The sequence below is a fragment of the Alligator mississippiensis genome, chromosome 2, assembly GCF_030867095.1.
Source record: "Alligator mississippiensis isolate rAllMis1 chromosome 2, rAllMis1, whole genome shotgun sequence".
In the NCBI taxonomy this organism is placed as follows: Eukaryota; Metazoa; Chordata; order Crocodylia; family Alligatoridae; genus Alligator; species Alligator mississippiensis.
This window is the reverse complement of record NC_081825.1, coordinates 128,616,422-128,637,080: the sequence shown is the minus strand read 5'-3', so window position 1 is coordinate 128,637,080 and position 20,659 is coordinate 128,616,422. Positions and strand designations below refer to the sequence as shown.

The 20,659-nt window shown below is 44.8% G+C and overlaps 1 protein-coding gene across 1 annotated transcript in view; it reads right to left on the bottom strand.

The window, feature by feature from the left end:
• Positions 1–1,019: 1,019 nt before the first annotated feature.
• LOC132243179 (collagen alpha-1(XXV) chain-like) overlaps positions 1,020–20,659 on the bottom strand; it is a 106,454-nt gene continuing 86,814 nt past the window's right edge. The window contains exon 3 of the mRNA XM_059722127.1: positions 1,020–1,464. Coding sequence (XP_059578110.1) covers positions 1,421–1,464 — 44 coding nt within the window. The 3' untranslated portion in view covers positions 1,020–1,420. The remainder of the gene's footprint in view (positions 1,465–20,659) is intronic.

The following is a 20,659-nucleotide window of genomic DNA, read 5'->3' as shown; positions in this document are numbered from 1 at the left end:
CTCAGTTCAGCACTGTCGAAGGGAAGGGAGGACTGCTCAAGCACCCCCAGCTTCTAGCCTGAGCCACTGCAGGCATGTGCCTGTATGTCTGGGATGTCTGTACAGTTACAAACTGGTTTAGCCTAGCTAGGATAGACTAACCTGCAAAGATTGAATCAGTTCAGGCCCAGGCTTTTTGATTGTCTGTCCCTAGCCAAAGGAGGAAAGTTTGCTGCCAATGCAATACAAGATTAATGCCACACAGAAAGAGATGGATGGTGTAAACTGCTATATATTCAACACTAGTAATTGCAACAAAACTACACCAATTTATACCAACTGAGGCTTTGTAAGTCAAATAAAGTCCCTAATGCAAACCAAACTAAAAAGAAGATATGAGTTGAAAGAATGTCTGTGAGAATGAACTGCTGATTTTTTCTTGCAAGTAACTTTGCTAGGGATAGGAAGGCAATATAGGGCATTCTATATATTATTCAATCTCTCAGGTCACATTAATTACATCAACATTAACCTGTAGGTTCTACAATTAACACCACTACAGATGTAGGTTCAGAAGACAAAAAGGAAAGAATGGCATTTTTCTAAGCTGTTGTCTTTGCTTGAGGTGTCTCTGTACAGTTTTAATAGGACTGTGACTTGACGGCCATTGACTGGGGTGTCATCATACTAAAGACTGTGAACGTGTGTGCACACATGGTCCATTTATAAGTGTAGTGCCACACTGTTTTGTTAATATACAGTACTGGCATATCTTTCTGTAAAGAAGTTAGGTCCAATGCACTGAAGCATTTTGGCAGAATATGGAAAGGAATTACTACAAATACAAAACTAACTACATCAAAATACACCCATAAGATACAATATTGCTTCACCTATTCCCCCCAACAGTAATAACTTCAGGAGCTTGGAGATTAAATGGAAAAGCAATACAAGAAACAAATTATTTGAAAATAACTAAATGAGTTGGTTTGAGGAATGAAGAATAACATTTGGACTGGATGAAAAAGAAGTGCCCAACTGCTTACTCATTTGTCATTTTATTGGGTGAGTTATAAGTTTACCAACAAGATGTCCTGAACGAAAGCCAACAGAAGTGTTTATACAGAACCATTACTAATGGCTACTTGAGTAGAGTTAATGATTTCATGCTTCCTAATAAATACACTGTAAATAGGATACACATGTTAAATGCCTGAGAACAAGATACAGCACAGATATTACAGAGAAAGAAACAAGCTTTCTATCTTGTTAAAAATAATAACTTGACAGCAATAAAAAATAGACATTTATGGTTTTAGAATCCTCTCAAGAGCTTCAGAGCTGCTGGACACAGAACTTCCACGGGACCTCTGAGAATTGTATACTTCACATTGAGGCATATTATCCACCTGAGGGCATAGCTCATGTTTTCAATGGTCTTTCATTTTTTCTCACCTTCCAACACATTTTTGCAAATCCACAGACCTATTGAATAAGAAATATCAGAACAATTTCATAAACATTCAGAACACATATACCCTGATATTTATCCACCATGGCAGCTATAACGTGTACTAAATCCTGACCAGCACAGTAGGGAAGTGCCCAATGGAGTACTAGAAATCATGCACTAATTACACTTCCATTTTTAGAAGCCTGTTTTACTATGGAAATGCACCTGTAAGAACACAACAGTATTGGCAGTGCATGGCTAATAGAGGACTCTCAAAAGACAGATCTAGTATATAGGCTAAACAGTCTTGAAAGCAGAACCTGAGCAGTAGCCAAGCCTGAGAATAAGGTCTGAGCTGACCAAGAGCAATCTGAAGATTGTGTGTTAATAAAATCAAGCCCCACAAAAAGGATGAAATTGAATTCTTTGTGTAGCATGGGACTATATTCAGGTCATGCTAGGAAAAACACCTTCTAACAAAACAATTATGTAGTTATCTATATTTTAGAGACGTTTCACCACAACTTCTACCAACTTAGAAGCTGCCTTATACCCTGACAGCTCATACCCCCGGTAAAAACTGTTTCATAGATTCATAGATTGTAAGGCCGGAAGGGACCTCGGAAGATTGTTGAGTCCAGCCCCTGCATCAAGCAAGAAAGACAACTGAGGTCAAGTGACTCCAGCAAGGTGACTGTCGAGTCTCCTCTTGAAGATTTCCAGGCTAGGTAATTGCACCACCACTGGAGGGAGCTTATTCCACAGTCTGGACACCCTGACTATGAAGAAGTTTTTCCTAATGTTGAGTCTGAATCGCTCTTCCAGGAGTTTGTGGCTATTACTCCTTGTTTCCCCCAAGGGTGCCCTGGTGAACAGCTGTTCACCAAGCCCTTGATGTACACCCCTAATGTAGCAGTGAGCTGCTACCAAGTCTCCTCTCAGCCTTCTCTTTTTCAGCCTGAAGAATCCCAGAACCCTCAGCCTTTCTTTGTATGGTTTGCCTTGCAAGTCTCTGATCATATGGGCGGGCTCTTCTTTGGACTCTCTCAAGCTTGTCCTTGATGAAGTGCGGCACCCAGAACTGGATGCAGTACTCCAGCTGCAGTCTCTCCAATGCAGAGTAGAGCGGAAGAATCACTTCCTTGGTTTTGCTGAAGATGTATCAATTGATGCATGCCAGTGTATCATTTGCTTTGCTGGCTACAGTGTCTCACTGCCAGCTCATAGTCATACTGTGGTCTATTATAACCCCCAGGTCCATTCCATTCGAGGTGCTGGTCAGTTTGGCACAACCATGCCTGTAGGTGTGCAGGGGGTTGTTCATCTCCAGGTGGTGCACTTTACATTTCTCAACATTGAACTTTATCTGGTTCCAATCCGCCCAACTTGTTAGCTTGTCTAGGTCCTCCTATATCTGTAGTCTATCTTTAAGCATGACTACGCTCTCCCATAACTTGGTGTCATCCGTGAACTTGGCCAGTAAGCTCTTCACCCCCACATCCAAATCACTGATAAAGATGTTGATCAGTACTGAACCAAGCACCGACCCTCGTGGGATACCACTGGCCACTTCTCACCAGCATGAAACAGATCCGTTCATTAAGACTCTCTGGGTCCTATCCCACAGCCAGTTTCCCACCCACCCGACTGTCTCAGAGTCGAGCTCACAATCCTCAATTTTCTCGCGAGGACATTGTGGGATACCAGATCAAAGGCTTTTTGGAAGTCAAAGTATACTATATCAATCTCCTCTCTCTTAATCCTTTAAAAAGTCTTAGCAATTGTATAATGCTTTTCAAAATTACAAAGACAATTACAAGGAAGCTGTTTAAAAGGTTTACATTAATCATGGCTTATTTTTAAATGTGCATCTTAAATATCTCCTAGAAGGCATATGTAAAAAGAGAAAAGGGGTGAGTTACCCACAACCTTTTACCTGCGAGTTCTCTTACGACAGACCCAGCCTACAAGGTCAAAATATAAAAGTTAAAAGGAAGTAATTTTAGCCCGAACTGTTCCCTACTAAATATTAGTTTGTTACCACAAAGTTTCCTCTAAATCAAGGGTGTCAAATGCATCTGGCCCTCAGAGCAGGCCCCTGGACCCCCCTGCCCACATACCTGCCCCAATATGGGCAGCACCCACCCAGGGCAGTTCAGGCAGCACCCAGGCAGGGACCTAGTGGGCTACTGGAGACAGTCCCCAGCTGTACTGCACTCACCACTAACTGAGGCTGGGTCCTGGGCTACACCACCCATACCACCTGCTAAGGCACGGGTGGTATAGCCTGGGACCCAGCCCTAGCAGATGGCATGGGTGGTACAGGTTGGGACCAGCCCCAGCAAGATGCCCCACTTGCTGCTGGTCAACACAATACCACTGGGGTGGGCAGTGCAGTCACGGATCAGCAAGTGACATGGGTGGCACAGTCTGGGCCCCAGCAAATGGTGCAGCCTAAGTGAGTGTCATGGGCAGTGCACTTCTCAGGAATTGAGCACAGGGGGGTCACTGTGGCACACCAAATCGCCAGCCCTAGGGGCCCATTTATAGAGTTCTGTGGGCCATGTTTGACACCCCTGCTCTAATTTGTTCATATAGGAGGGAAGTGATTTCTCTTGCTGATAAGCAGGGGCATAAGTCTTCAAACGCATAGTTCTTGAGGAATCTTCTGAAAACATCTGCTTTCCCAAACGGTTCCAAGCAATCCTAGCTACTTTTCATAGATTCATAGACATTAGGGCTGGAAGGGACCTCGAAAGATCTTCGAGTCCAGCCCCCTGCCCCAGGGGTAGGAAGTCAGCAGACATCATAGGATCTCAGCAAGATAAACATCCAGATATCTCTTGAAGGTGTTCAATGTTGGTGCTTGAACCACCTCCAGCGGCAGTCTATTCCAAACCTTGGGGGCTCGGACAGTAAAGAAGTTCTTCCTTATGTCCAGCCTGAAACGGTCATGGAGGAGTTTGTGACCTTTTAACCTTGTCATCCCTCAGGGTGCTCTGGTGAACAGACATCCCCCCAGATCCTGGTAAGCATCCCTGATAAACTTATAGGTGGCCACCAGATCACCCCTGAGCCTGCACTTTTCCAGGCTGAAGAGTCCCATGGCTCTCAGCCTTTCATCATAAGATCTGTTTTCCTGACCTCTGATCATGTGCGTGGCTCTCCTCTGTACCCTCTCAAACTTCTCTATATCCTTTTTGAATTGTGGAGCCCAAAATGACAGAGTACTCCGGCTGTGGCCTCACCAAGGCCGAGTACAACGGGAGAATGACGTCCTGGGATTTGCCTGAGAAGCATGTATGGTTGCAAGCCAGAGTTTTGTTTGCTTTACTAACAGCAGCATCACATTGAAGGCTCATGTTCATCTTGTGGTCAGTCATGACCCCCAAGTCCCTTTCATCCATAGTGCTAGCCAGCACTTGAGGAATACCCTCCCCTTCAGGAGGAAGGCCATGCAGGAACTTTAAATAGAAAGGTTCACTGACTTCTTTATTAATTTATAAATGCCTTCATAGATGAATTAACTCCATTAATAACATGGATGGGCAAAATTGGGTTGTATTTTTAATTTCCTGACATGTTTTTCAGGTATGCAACTTAACTTTTAGGAGGGGCCAAGTAATGCCTCATGCTATATCAGCACACAAGTGGAAGAGGAGGGCACAGCAGTTCTATACTTGCTTTAGGAAGCATCAGGACAGAATATCATTTTAGTGATTAAAAGAACTAAGAGACAGAGCATGACCAGAAGCAGATCGCCAGGGTCGTGTAGGGGGGAGGGTACAGTCACATACCCCTTTTAGCGCAGTTCACATGCTGGCAGCTCTAGTTCCCTGCAGACCAAGACATCTGGGTCCCCCCCACAGAGTCCAAGGGGCAACTGGAGCCCTGGGCATACATGGGACACCAAGCAAAGAGCAAGTGAGAAAGGGGAGAACCACCTGCTGCTGCCATTGTTCGTGGCTAACTCAGGGGTGAAGCCACAAAGCCACCAGAGGTTGTGAGGAATGGCTGCAAAAAGTGCCAGGCCACCCCCTTTCTACCATTTTTCCCCACCATCCCAGGGTCCTGCTGGAGTGAGCAGCTACATGGGGTGCCAGGCTCAGCTACAGGTGCTGAGAGGAGAAGGAAGAGGGAAAGCCTTGGAGTCTGCTTTGGACATTCACAGAAGACCCTGACAGATGCTACCATGCCATGGTCTGTCCCTGGGGGGAGGCGGGGGATGAAAGGGCTGCAGCCACCCCTTCAGTGCCAGTTGCATCCCTCTTCTCCCCTCCCCCTTTTCAAATTCCTATATCTGCATAACTAATAATAATCCAGGCATAGCCAACAGGCCAAAGACAGTATATAGGTATGAACATGCATGTTCAGGAAGAAGGTATGCAGATAAAGAGGGGATGCAGGGATACTGTTACACAATGATTCTCGCAATTGTAAGTGGTCTAAAGCAAAAAGAAGAACCTTCTCCAAATTCACCAGAACACAAGCTAGCCTTACAATTTAGAAGGGAAAACACTGGTTTTGTTTAAAAAACATTGGAAGCAAAAGTCCTCTCACTTCATTAAAAAACACACTATTTCTTCCCCATGCCCTTCCTCCTAAAGTTTTCGTCCCAGGCTTGAAGACCTAAAGACTTAAATATGTACTAAAGCATCGTGAGAGTAAACAATTAACGATTTGGATGTGGGGGTGAAAAGCTCATTGGCCAAGTTCACGGATGACACCAAGTTATGGGGGAGTGAGTCATGCTTGAAGATAGGCTACAGATACAGGAGGACCTACACAGGCTAGCAGGTTGGGTAGATTGGACCAGATAGTTCAATGTTGAGAAATGTAAAGTGCTCCACCTGGGGATGAACAACCCCCTGCACACCTACAGGCATGGTGGTGCCAAACTGACCAGCACCATAAATGGAAGGGACCTGGGGGTTATAATAGAACACAGTATGAATATGAGCCATCAGTGCAATGCTGTAGCCAGTAGGGCAAATAATACTCTGGCACACATCAATCGATGCATCTCCAGCAAAACCAAGAAACTGATTCTTCCACTCTACTCAGCACTGGTGAGACCACAGCTGGAGTATTGCGTCCAGTTCTGGGCACCACAGTTTAACAAGGATGTGGACAAGCTTGACAGAATCCAAAGAAGAGCCACCCATATGATTAGAGGCTTAAAAGGCAAGCCATATGAGGAAAGGCTGAGGGATCTGGGACTCTTCAGCCTGAGAAAAAGAAGGCTGAGAGGGGACCTGGTAGCAGCTTACCACTACATCAGGGGAGTACATCACGGGCTCAGTGAGCAACTGTTCACCACGGCACCCAAGGGTAAAACCAGGAGTAATGGCCACAAACACCTGGAAGATTGATTCAGGCTCAACATTAGGAAAAAATTCTTCACAGTCAGGGTGTCCAGACTGTGGAATAAGCTCCCTCCAGAGGTGGTGCAATCGCCAGCAGCTGAATAAGCCCCCTTATTGGCTTGCCCGAGCACAGAACGAGCAGTGGGGGCTGGGCCCCACCCCCACAAGGCAGCTCGAGTGATGAGAGCCTGATGGGCAGGTGCCCATCATGGCTTTCCAGTGGGGCTGTGCTGTGGGGCCGGCAGAGCTGCAAGGACTTGCAGGGCTGTGGGGTAGAGGGGAAACTAACTCTGCTCCCTGTGCCCCTCTGCCTCAGGGGTCATGGTGCCCCCCTGCTGCAGCAACAAGGGGGGGAATGTGGGCAGATCTCTCTCTGGCCAGACCCCTGCTCCTGCTGGTCCCTGCTTGGGCTGCGGAGCAGACAGGCAGAGCCAGCCTGGCTGGGCTGGAGAAGAGAGCCCTGCCCAGAGAGCATGCCGGGATGCTGTGGTCTCTTATTTAACTCAAACCAGCAAAGGTTCTGGGACAGACATTGTATAAACTGGTTTGAGCCAAATCAGTTAAGTCTGATACTACATTCAACCAGGTTTATCTCAAACTGGTTTCAGCCATTTTCAAACTGGTTTATGTGCACTGAACATCTGTTCTGTTACAGGTTGAAACCAGTTTCTGATCATTTAAACCGATTTATGCGTAATGTCTGTCCCTGGCCTTACTAGCTAAAAGAAGAAACTAAAACATTATCAATTAGTTTTCAATCCTTCAGTGTTAGGCTATTCAAACAGATGATCCTAGCTGTCATGCATTATCTGGACGAAAGATGGAAAGCAAGAAAGCTGAATTGCTTTTTATAAAGCTGAAATGCTGGACCGTAACAGTAAAATTCCTAATATGGGAGCTTTGGGATTTGTAGCTGGTAGTGTCAAAGATTCTGTGGCCTAGATTCTCCTCATTTTTATCCTAAATATTTTTGTTTTTGACAATATAATTGGAAGCTTCCTCTGTTTTCTCTTTCCCCTTTGTTTTAGAGTTTTTCACTTATCCTATACAAATGTGCTTAAGAAATATCTCAGTCCCTCACACGCCAAAATAATCCTTCCTTTTACTGATTTCATCTTAAATCAATGAGATTGCTGGGACACCAGGAATATCAGAGATCAAGTATTTAGTCATGTTTTAAACATGGGATAGTTGTGGTTTTTCATCCCACGTATCATATCACCAAAATGAGACAACAGGCAACTCATTTATATAGCTCGTTACAAGCACCTTCTTGACTTTCTTGGTTTTCTTACCCCAGACAATTTAATTTTTTTCTTTCCAGACTGTATCAGGAGAACTCCTGTAACTGCAAAAAACACCTGGGAACTACTGATTTGCTGCATCTTGGGCAGTAGTCACAAAAGTAGCTGATAGACCTCACAGAACCTCAAACATGTATGCAATGTTCACCAAACAATTTAGGTTCATATTTTTGAAGGTGCCTAAAGGGATAGCTAAATGCCCCCTGATTTTCAAAAATACCTAGGTGCTTAACTCTGAAATCAGTGGGAGTTAAGTGCCTAGGTGCTTTAGGAAAATCTCACAAGGGGCCTCTCTGTATTGTTTCATATTTGAATACCTTTGAAAATATGGCCTTTGGAGCTCTTGAGTCAATTGGAATTTTTGTGTCTATAGAAAAAAATGAATCAAGCACACACTATGAGAAGTTCTGTGTTGTCTGCAAGATATATTATAATATGATGTCAGCTATCTGAACTATGGTTTCTTTATCTAACTCACTGCATTTTGTTTGAATTATTTACTGATTCACTCTTCAGTAGACCCCTGTTCACAATCCTTAAGACTCCTTGAGATTGAACAGACCCCCCAAACTCTTTAGGTACTTGTATTAGTGGTTTAACTCGCACTGAAGAGACATTCAGAAATGACTGTACAGAACAGATCTATTAAAAACAAAAAGCAGTTCAGTAGAGACAAGCAGATAGTCTACAAAGGCCATTCACAAGGCTCATAGTGGCCGTTTTGCTGTGGAATGCAGGAACAAAATTACCACAGAATTTTAAATATGTTAAACAAAACTGAACTCTCCCAAAGCATCATGCCTGAATTTAACAGTATGCAATTAGGTATATAAACTATTGTGCAGTTAAAGATTTTCATTGCATAAATATATGTTAAACTCCAGTTCACTGGAAGTTTTCTCTGACTAAGGACAGTGAGATGGGGCCTAAATTTATGTCTGATTAATTACTAAATCTATATAATAAAATAAAAGTGTTTATCAAGTGATTCCTTTGAAAGCATGGTTTAGATCTAAATTCTAAAATATAAATCACAATGTAAAACGGGCACATGGAACCAATTTTCTCTTTTGTAAGACAGCACATTACTTTCTTTAAACTTCTGTGTTATTTCAACACTTTTTTGCTTTACTTTATCATGGTTCTGCATTTCTATTTAGAGTCAAACATCATTATACAGCCATATAGACGACAAAAGAGCAAGGTCAGTATGTTGAAGAAACAATTTTGCTCTGTTTAAGCACAAAGCCCAAATGAAGTAAATTATACTCTCCGAACCCGATTTCTCTATGTCTTAATAATCTTCCGTGATCAGCATGGCAATTTGCTACACACTTCTCAAACAGACCTTTTATTCATCTTCACAAAACTAAAGCACCATGTGGATACATGACAGTCCCAAACAGCTTGTCAAATTCTGAGAACCTAAACCAAAAAGTTTCCTTCTCTTTACATGTACATTTACCTGAATGGTGCCAGCATTTAGCTGGAATATTAAAAAACAAATTCACTGTCAGATACCAGACTGGTTTGAACCACTGTGGTGAAGCAAAACAAAAAAACTCACCCTGACCACCTAAATTAACAGCTGCTTTCCTCCCCAAAACCAGTGCAAATCAACACAAGCAGAATTGCAGATTTTGTACTTAATATTAAGATGTGGGGAGGGCAGAGGGAAAGGGGGCAAGAGAAAGAGGTTTGTGTATTGCTTGAGGTGCACTACATGTAAATTAGCTGTACTTCACCACAGAAAAAATTATTACGAGAGATTCTCTACGCCAGACAGACAACAACATACTTATTCTGCAGTAGATTAAGAAAGCCTCGATAACTGTAGCCAAAGGCAGATCCAGGAGGGGCGTCATAGTGAGAGTGCACTCCGCTTCTGCTGCCACCACTGTTCAGGTACAGCAGGAGCCCCAGAGCCACCTGTTCCCCACTCCAGCCCCGAGGTGCATCTGTGCAGTGCTCCAGGCTCGGCAGGGGACAGCAGTGGCAGGGCACAGGTTCTCCTTCCAGAGCCTGCTTCCCACCCACCCTTCCCCTGCTGGTGTTTCCCCTGGCCAGAACCAGGCATTGGAAGGAGGAACCTGCAGACTGCTGCCACTGTTCGCAGCTGATGCAGGCATGGAAGAAGCCCCAGAGCTGCTCCTGACCTCCTCTTCCCTGGTGCTACAGGGATCGCCCATGCAGGGAACTGGGATCATCCAGGGCCAGCAATGACAGCATGCAAATTCCACCCTCCAGTGCTCCACCCTGTTCATGCTCAGCAGGGGAACTAGGGAGTGTTGGGGAAAACAGGCAGGGAGCAAGAGGCAGAAGGAGAAACTTGCACACCATTACTGGTGTGCCGCGAGTCGAGCCCTGCTCACCACACTCCCCACTGCCCCCAGCAAGAGTGAAGTAGGTGTGGCTCTGGGCCCTCCACCCACCTCCAGGTCAGCTGGGGACAGCAGCAGCAGTGTCTGTCCATGAGATCCCACACCCCACCATGCATCTGCTCCCTGTCCATATCCTTAGTGACCTCTACCAACCCAGGGCTCTCAAGGTACGCTTATAGTTTCATAGTTTCTAGGGCTGGAAGGGACCTGAACAGATCAACAAGTCTGACTCCCTGCCCTGGGCAGGAATGAGTGCTGGGATCTTAATACCCCAGCCAGATATCTATCCATACCCACCATGGTCTGAGAGCACGGTGCGTCACAGCCCCCTTTAGTAAAGCCTAGAACTATCCATGACTGTAGTTCCCATGTAGACACCTAAATAATTGGATGCATTTTGAAGCAAATATCTCCAACCTAAGCACTTGGGTTAATGGTAGCTGCCCAGTAGTAAAAGCTGCTAAAAATCTGATCACTTGCTTTAGTTATGAAATAGGAGCCAAGCCCTTTCAAAAACATGCATCAGAGAAGACATGCTAAATAAGTACATAATTTCACAGGCTCTCTCATTTATATTTAATCTTCAATTCTACCCTCCTAACACAGATTTAATATAAGGTTGCAGCAGTTAAAGCAAGTGAATAGCACTGAAAGGCCTGTTTGGATGAATAATTCTGTTGCCTCTTTTGTGCATCATTATTTGTAATTAATTCTATTAATTCATGCTTTGTTATATGCATAGCACTTATCCTTTGACCTCATGGTTAATCCCGTACGAGAAGTGCATTTATAGCGAACAATTCATACTTTGTTAAATCTTATTCCAGAGAGATTAAATCCTTAGTCAGTCCTTAATCAAGGCTTCAGTGGAGTTTTATCTGACTACCATACTTTTATGACTACTATGATGGGATACTTTGTACACTACAGGCTTTTCCCAGAAACCTGGCCAAATTATCTGACTAAAACTACACAGTAATTTTCAGAGATTCATATATTTTAAAGCTGGAAAAAAAACATCCATCTATACAGTTTGACCTCCTACGTAATACAGGCCATAGAATTTCACCCAGTGACTCTTGCAACCAGCCTATAATTTATGGCTTAGCTCAAGCATGTCTCTAAAAAAGACCTAATCTTGATTTAAAGAGTTTAAGTGATGGAAAATCCACCATAACCCAACATAAATTATTCCAATAGTTAATTACTGTCACTGTTAAAAAATCTGCGTCTCACTCAATTTATAGGAGAAAGCTAACAAAATGGTAACATATAGAAACGACTGTGGACAAAAATACCTGAGAGATGCTTTATTCTGAAAAGGTGAAACAGTTATAAACCAAATTATCTTGCTTAAAATAACACTGCATTAACAGTAAAAGTTGAAAAATCCATGAGCAATAAAAAAATATTAATACTGAATAATTTTCTCCATTAATATTATGATAACAGTAGCAGACAGAACCATTAAGCAATGAAGTGGTGCACATGGCTGCTGCCACTTGTCCCCAGGCAACATCTGTGCCACATACACTCTAGTGCACAACACGTTTTTCCAGGTGGGGTAGGGGAGAATGAGGCCAGCAACTGTGCTGGCCCCAACAGCCTTACCTGGCGTTTGGAGGGCCTCAGGGAGCTGCAGCTGCCACGCTCCTGCAACACGGTGCCTGACCAGCAGCTGGAGCTTGGCTCTGGCTGGCCAGGATCCGGTTTTGGGCAGTGCACACTGCCACCATGTGCCCCACCCCACTTCTTTTAGGCATGGGTTTTTGACCTTGGGATCTCATGGGGTAAAAAAAATCCCCAAACAAACCCTGCATTGCAGAGTAGCTGTGCCTGCATGTGCAGCACATGGTGTAGCAGATGGGTCTGCAATGCCGCATGCCACATATCCATGTTGGTCTGGATGCGCCCTCTGTGTTAAATGTTAAGAGATGGGTGACTAAAGTTCAGAGAATGCTTATTGTTTAATGGTTCTGTCTGCTACTGTTATCATAATACTAATGGAGAAAATTATTCAGTAGTTTAAATTTTTTTATTGCTAATGGATTTTTCAACTTTTACACAAGGGCTAGGAACAGACATTCATACAAGCCTGAGCAGAGGCAGCGTGGCCAGGCTTGGCAGGAGCTCTGATTAGCCCAGCAGGAAATTGATAACAGTGTTTATTACCAATCCAAAAAAACAACAGAGGGACATTACCAACTACCTGTTGATTCTACCTATTGATTCAGCACCCACTGTAGCCAGCATGTGGTCTGCTAGTTAATACACAGACATCTCCTCACCAAGGCAGAGGGGAGGTGGGAATTCCTGCTTAGCAGGGAGTGGTGAGGGGAGGAGGGAAGCAGCCCACAGTCTGTGCCAGAGCTGCAGCCAGCCCTGCTGTGGAGCCAGCTCTGCTGTGGAACAGAAAGCCCTGCAAGTCCAGAGAGTGTGTCAGGATGCTGGGGGTGTCTGATTTATCTTAAACTAGCAAGAGGTCTGGGACAGACATTGCATAAACCAGTTTGAGCCAAATCAGTTAAGTCTGATTCTACATTCAACCAGGTTTATCTCAAACTGGTTTCAGCAATTTTCAAACTGATTTATGTGCATTGAACATCTGTTCTGTTACAGATTTAAACCAGTTTCTGATCACTTAAACCAATTTATGTGTAATGTCTGTCCATAGCTAAGGTGTGCCACTGCTACTTGTCCCCAGGCAACCATGTTCCCATTCATGAGAATGCACCCACAGAGCATATCCCAAGTGTTCTATTTAATCCTGATAAAATCCCACATTAAAAGAAAGGTTTTGTGCTTGGTACACCATTAGTTGCTACACTGTACACTTTTTTTTTTTATATTGCCATTAATTTACAGGTCTCCCGGTTAATGATATGCAACAGTTGCTATAGTCTATTAAAGAACTACTATCCAACTTTCCATTAGATAAATCTTTAACACTACAAAGTCAGAAGACTTCCAGAAGACCCTTAAAGTTTATTAAATGTTATACATTATCCTTAACCTTAGAAAAGAAGAGCCAAGAATTATCAGGGGAGACCGGCTACTAATTCCACTGCCAATAAACACTGAGTGAAGAAGCACTCATTTCAAGGCATGGAAAAGGGAAGCCTCTTAAAATATAAAAGCCTCGCAGGAAGACAATGATTAGGTAATATGGTTTAATCTAATTTCTGCCTAAAATTTAATACCTGCAATAAACACCAGTTTCATAGAATACTGAATTTGTGCTTCTGCTGCACTGTGATGCTCTACAGCAGGACTTACCAACTGGAGGCCTGTGGGCCACATGCAGCCCCCAGGCTCCCATTCAGCCACCACTCCCCACCTTTGCTCTAGCTGCAGCAGCAGCCAGGGGTTGGAGGCTTCCCCTCCCTGCCCCTGCCTCTGCCCCAAGTGGCAAAACAGTGCAACATGGCTCAGCCTTCAGTGCCAGGGAAGCATGTAGCCCAGGGGGCTGAGTGGTATGGTATAGCAGTGAAGCTCGTTGACAGGAAGCTACAGGTGAGTCAGGACGCCTGGGTGCACAGTGCAGTGCAGTAGTGGGGCACCAGGAACAGTGTGCGGTGGAGGTGTGGAAGGGAAGCACACAGTGCAGTGGGGAAGTGCTGGAAGCAGGAGTGGGGAAGGAGGCAGTGCAATGGGAAGGTGCCAAGAGCAGCAACAGGGGGGCAAGGGAGGAGGGGGAGAGAGGGCAGTACAGCAGGGAGGACTGCAGGGAGCAGAAGCAGGGAAGCACATGGTGCAGCAATGGAGGCACCTGGGTTCATAGCGTAGCAAGGGGGGGCAAGGGGTGCCCAGGTCCAGGCCCACCCTGGTATAGCCCAAGGGGCATATGGCTACTGGCCACTTAAAGAGGTGGATAACTCTGCTATACAGTGTTTTCTGCAACACTAAACAAAAGCTCCTTAATTACCTCAACAACTGTACAAAAACTGCACTGCATCTCGCTAATAACTTATTTCCTCTTCAAAGAAACAAGACGACATTTCAGCTGCAAATCCCCAGGGTATCTCCCAATCACAGATATGAAGCCCTTTACAAACTTGAATAAATTAAGGTGTACAACAGTGTAAGTTAAATAAGACACAGAGGCAGAGCAAATCTCTGGAGAGAAAGAGGCAGAGCAAATCCCTCTTCCTATGTGCTTGGCATGCCCAAAGTCATGCAAGAAGATTGTGACACAACTGGAAACAGAATCCAGATAGCTTGTATTACTTATGAAATAAGTGTTCTCTTCCACGTGACATAATTAAGTGAGCAATTGTTTTGGGGTCATAAATATTTTTTCTTTTATTTAAAGAGGAGCCCATTCTGCCCATGAACGCTGGCAGACAGAACCTTAGATTTCTATATTTTGGTTGGCATATGTGTATATAGGACACTGACGTATACGAGACATTGAAGTATCCCCTGCAAATTCACACCATCTCTCCTCTATGCCCGTCTACAGTGCTTTCTTCTTGTGAAAAGGCAGATATAAATGCAGCTACTGAGGTCACTTACAGAACTGTGGCTGTTACAGGGATACCATTTCCTCTGGCCAGAAAGCAAAGATGACACTATTACCAGCTCCCTTCTGCCTCAGTCATAATACCACAAGACATGGAGACAGCAGATACACTTCCCCCTCCCTCCCATACAGTCAACAGAATTAATTTGCTTCTTTGAGAACATCTGTACAATCCAATAGAAGTATGGCCACTTCTATATCTACACTTGCAAATATAAACACGTTCCATTAATCTTAGTCTTTCTGAACATACATGTCCCATGAAACATGACCTGTCACACCAGAATGCCAGTTCAGAGGAGCAAAAAAACCACAAAAGGCTCATACTTGTGCTCCAGAAGTGTGGGGAACTGCTCGTGGAGCCATTCTAATTAGAGTGCCTGGAGAATCAGCGTCCCCATGCTGAAAAATGGCAGTGGGGGCGCTTCAACTAAATGAATGAGCTTTAATTGAAGTGCCCCTGCCACCATTTTTCAGTGCGGGGATGCTGATGTACATGACACTGGAGTCTGCTGCAGCACGGTAATTACCATGCTCCAGCAGACTCAATTAATCGAATCTGCTCCAACAAGCTATAACTAAGCACGTCAAAGCAGCCTCGCTGCATGTGTATAGGTGGCCAAAGGTTTGGGGCTTGACTGAGTATTTGCATATAACTATACCTCTACTATAGGGAAAGAATCCAGCACTTAGGATCAGTTCAAGTTGAACTGCTCAGCAGGAAAAAATTAAATTTATATTGTTGCCATCTTCCTTTAGGACCAGAGGAAACAGTTAATACTTAGGTAACAACTGTGTTCTACTGCCCTGAATTTAGGTTAGAAGATGTGAGGTATGAGTCGCGTTCAGAGATTTTTAATCATTTACTCTGACTTCCTACATCATACAGATCATACACTGTCACCTAGTATCAAGCTCAAAACCTTGTGGCTGAAACTATCCCCTCTCCTCCTGCCCCCAACACTGATTCACTGTGTGACTTGGACCCAGGTCCTTCAATTTATTTACACACAGCTCTTATTTAAGTGATTTTCTCCTATTGAAATAGTGTTCTGTCCAAGTGAAACCATAAATGAGACCTAAAAATCCCTATTACTTAAGCCAGTGACTCTAAATCTTTTTTAGGACGCAAGGAATCCCTTGTTAAATTTAAGGCACCCCTAAAAAAATGCCAGCTCTTAGTTTTCCCACATTTTTTAACTACAGAAACATAATTGAGAATTTTTTGTTGTAAAGAATGCAAAGACCACAACAAGTCGGAAGGCTTTTAATACTATGAAAACCTACATGAAATTTCTGGGTTTATTTTGTGAATTATGTCTGCACACTGAGCAGTGCTAATACCATGTGGCACCCCATAGCATGAAAAGACTTCCTGGCACCCTGGTTATGAATCACTGACTTAAGTTACTGGTATATATTTGTTCCATCGTGCAATTTAAACTAACAAAATGAAGGACAGTGTCTAAGTAGCTTAGCACACACTCCACAGTTCCTCTCTGGAACACTAGGTTAATATTGCTAATATAACTATGTAAAGCTCTTTGGCTAGGGACAGACATTATACATAAACTGGTTTAAGTGATCAGAAACTGGTTTAAACCTGTAACAGAACAGATGTTCAGTGCACATAAATGAGTTTGAAAATGGCTGAAACAGGTTTGAGATAAACCTGGTTGAATGTAGTATCACACTTAACTGACCCTCCTCTCTGCTTCCTAGAGGCAGCTCCAGCAGAGAGGGCAGGCACAGCAGGGTCTGTCTGGCTTCCTCTTGTGCCCCCCTCCCCCTCACCATTCCCTGCTCAAGTAGGGATTCCCCCTTCTCCTCTGTCTTACACAGACACATCTCAGCATTAGCTAGCATCCAACATGCTGGCTACGGTCTGTGCTGTGGGAGACTGGACAAAGGCAGACAGCAGTGTCAGTTTAGGGCTTTTTGAAGCTAATCAACAGGTAGGTGGTAATGTCCCTCCCTTCCTTGGAAAAGTTGTTTCAGAAGAGCTTGAACTAATGAGAGAGGCTATTGTTTTATTAATGGGCTGATAAACACTGTGTTATGAACTCTCTGCTGGGCTGCTGGGGGGTGGGCCTCCCTACCCAGAGCATCCTGCCAGGGCCTGACCATGCTCCCCCTCAGCTCAGCACTATAAAATGGAAGGGAGGGCTGCTCTAGTGACCCCTGACTTCTAGCCTAAGCCACTGCAGTCATGTGCTGGTATTTCTTCAATTTAGAGGGGATGTCTGAGCTGTTACAAACCAGTTTACCCTAGCCATGTTAGACTAACCTGCAAAGACTGAATCAATTCAGGTTCTGGCTTTTTGAATGTCTGTCCCTACTCTCGAGATTCATAGGTGAAAAGCACTCTGTATATGGAAGTTAAGTGAATACTGTTGTTTCAAAAATATAGTAATTATGATGCTTTTGGCAATATTAACATTACTTTTAAACGTTTTGCATAGTCTTGAAATAGATTTTAACAGGATTAAACAACTTGAAAACCGTTTGCCACATTTTACAAGTGTATCATTTACAGTTCTAAGATTTGTTGAAGCTACTTAGCAAACGCTATACATCAAAGTCTAAAAAAGAACAGGAATTCACACGTTCTTACTTCAAGAATACGGCAGTAGCATAATGATGGGTGGGACATGAGCCACAGGCACTGCCTAAAGGGAGGGGGCACCAGAATGGAGCTGGGGGGTGTCATGACCCAAAGGTCTGATTTTTTTTGTGTGTGCTTCGGCACTAAGAATTATCCCTGTGGATATACAACTTCGTTGTACGGAGGAGTTCTGCTGCGCAGAGAACGCGCGTGCAAAGAAGTTTTCCCGCCACTTTGCAGCGATCTTTGCAGGGTGCATTTCCTTTGCAGCACAGAAATGCACGGTGCAAAGATTTCCCGCTCGTCGTATGCAAATTAGTGCCCCGCAATTGGCTAGTGCTAAATTATTCACACGTGGCGACTAGCGATTGGCCTGCTAGCCGTATAAGAGGCTTGAGCAGTTTCCGCCCAAGCCGAAGAGGACTCCGCATCCATCTCGTGGGGACTCTGGTTGTGCGCGGCAGGGTAACAGAAACCCTGTGTGTCGCTCAGAGTTTGGCGGCCTGATCCACCGCCCACCTCTTCCCATCCTCGAACGGAGCCTACTATAGGACGTAACGACGAGTTTAATGCGCGCTTGTCCTGGATATCCGGAGTTTGTCGTGTTCTGTCTGCGTGGAGCCTTGCAACCTCCACGTGTGTTCGTGTTTTTTGTTGTAACCGCAACTCAAGCAAGTTCTCAGCCTACACCACGACCATCTCGGTGTAAGTAAAATAATCTTAAAATCAACCGTTACGTGTCTGTGCCTAATTCTAGCTCGGCGCCCGCCCTCTCCAACTCGGCCTGCCCGGGCTGCTGGCCACAGTCCGCGTGCAGAGCAACGTAAGCGACCCGGGGTCAGACCCGGTGCACACAGGGGGGAGCACCTCACCCTCCCATCCTCCTGGCCCTACCCTCACCGCATCCTGTGCTAGCTCTGACTCCAACAGCAGGGAAGGCAAAAACAGCAATGGCAGCACCCAGTGGTCTGCATGGAGTTGATGTATATAGTACAGGAACAGCAGCTGGTGGATATCTGTTGCAGGGGGAGATGTTACCTCATTTTTTTCTGCCAGAAATTGGTGTTTAAATGGCTATTCAACACACATGTATGGGGCAAAAAGAGGTGACATCTACCCCCACAGGAGCGAACCTCCACTTGTTGCTACCCCACAATGAGCTACCACCAGCCAAGGTACACAACTGGTCAGTTATGCATCTAGAGGATGGACTCTCACAGCCATTGTTAGAGACATCATGATAATCTTAATCTAATTCCTCATGTATGATTCAGGAAAGACCAGGAACATCAAAATGACTGCAGCTTCTTGACTAACAGCTAAATTCAGTCAAATCTCTCTACTCTAGCACATCCTTTCAAGTACCCGCGGTGCAGAAATTGTTGCCTTTGAACATGATGTTGCCGTATCTATTTAGAATGCCCCTCCTTTGACTCTATGCTGCAATTCTAATACAGCATAGAAACATTCCATGCACTTATTTTATTCCTCTTGGCATATCTACACAGCATACAAAAGTGAGATTGTACTTTAATCTAGCTAGCCTATGTAACAAGAGCGATGATGATGAAGTGGCAAAACCTTCAGCACAGGCTGTACAAGCCTTCTGGGAATCCTGATGAAGTGTTCATGTTCCCAACCCACACTTAAATCCATGCCACCACATCTTCCCTGATGTTGTTTCCTCTGCAAAATAAAAGCTAGCTCAGGTGTCCCTAATCCAGCCTATAATCACACCTTCCTTTACTGTGCAGCATATTCTGTGTAGAATACCTTGTGTGTACTAATGATGGTATTTCCCTACAATTAATGCAGAAAGTTAATTACAAATAATGCAAATAGCAATTAAACAGTTAAGCTATTAAATGCTTTGTGCTAAGATTTCTCAGAGTATGTTCATAGATTCATAGATGTTAGGGTCGGAAGGGACCTCAATAGATCATCGAGTCCGACCCCCTGCATAAGCAGGAAAGAGTGCTGGGTCTAGATGACCCCAGCTAGATACTCATCTAACCTCCTCTTGAAGACCCCCAGGGTAGGGGAGAGCACCACCTCCCTTGGGAGCCCGTTCCAGACCTTGGCCACTCGAACTGTGAAGAAGTTCTTCCTAATGTCCAATCTAAATCTGCTCTCTGCTAGCTTGTGGCTCTTGTTTCTTGTAACCCCCGGGGGCGCCTTGGTGAATAAATACTCACCAACTCCCTTCTGTGCCCCCGTGATGAACTTAAAGGCAGCCACAAGGTCGCCTCTCAACCTTCTCTTGCGGAGGCTGAAAAGGTCCAGTTTCTCTAGTCTCTCCTCGTAGGGCTTGGTCTGCAGGCTCTTGACCATACGAGTTGCCCTTCTCTGGACCCTCTCCAGGTTATCTGCATCCTTCTTGAAGTGTGGCGCCCAGAATTGCACGCAGTACTCCAACTGCGGTCTGACCAGCGCCCTATAGAGGGGAAGTATCACCTCCTTGGACCTATTCGTCATGCATCTGCTGATGCACGATAAAGTGCCATTGGCTTTTCTGATGGCTTCGTCACACTGCCGGCTCATGTTGGCACTTGGAGTCCACTAGGACTCCAAGATCCCTTTCCACCTGTGTGCCACCCAGCAGGTCATTCCCTAGGCTGTAGGTGTGCTGGACATTTTTCCTCCCTAGGTGCAGCACTTTGCATTTCTCCTTGTTGAACTGCATCCTGTTGTTTTCTGCCCACTTGTCCAACCTGTCCAGGTCTGCCTGCAGCTGTTCCCTGCCCTCCGGCGTGTCCACTTCTCCCCATAGCTTTGTGTCATCTGCAAACTTGGACAGAGTACATTTTACTCCCTCGTCCAAGTCACTGATGAAGACATTAAAGAGTATCGGTCCAAGGACCGAGCCCTGCGGGACCCCACTGCCCACACCCTTCCAGGTCGAGACCGACCCATCTACCACGACTCTCTGGGTGTGACCCTCTAGCCAATTCGCCACCCACCGGACTGTATAGTCATCCAAGTCACAACCTCTTAACTTGTTCACCAGTATGGTGTGGGATACCGTATCGAAGGCCTTCCTGAAGTCTAA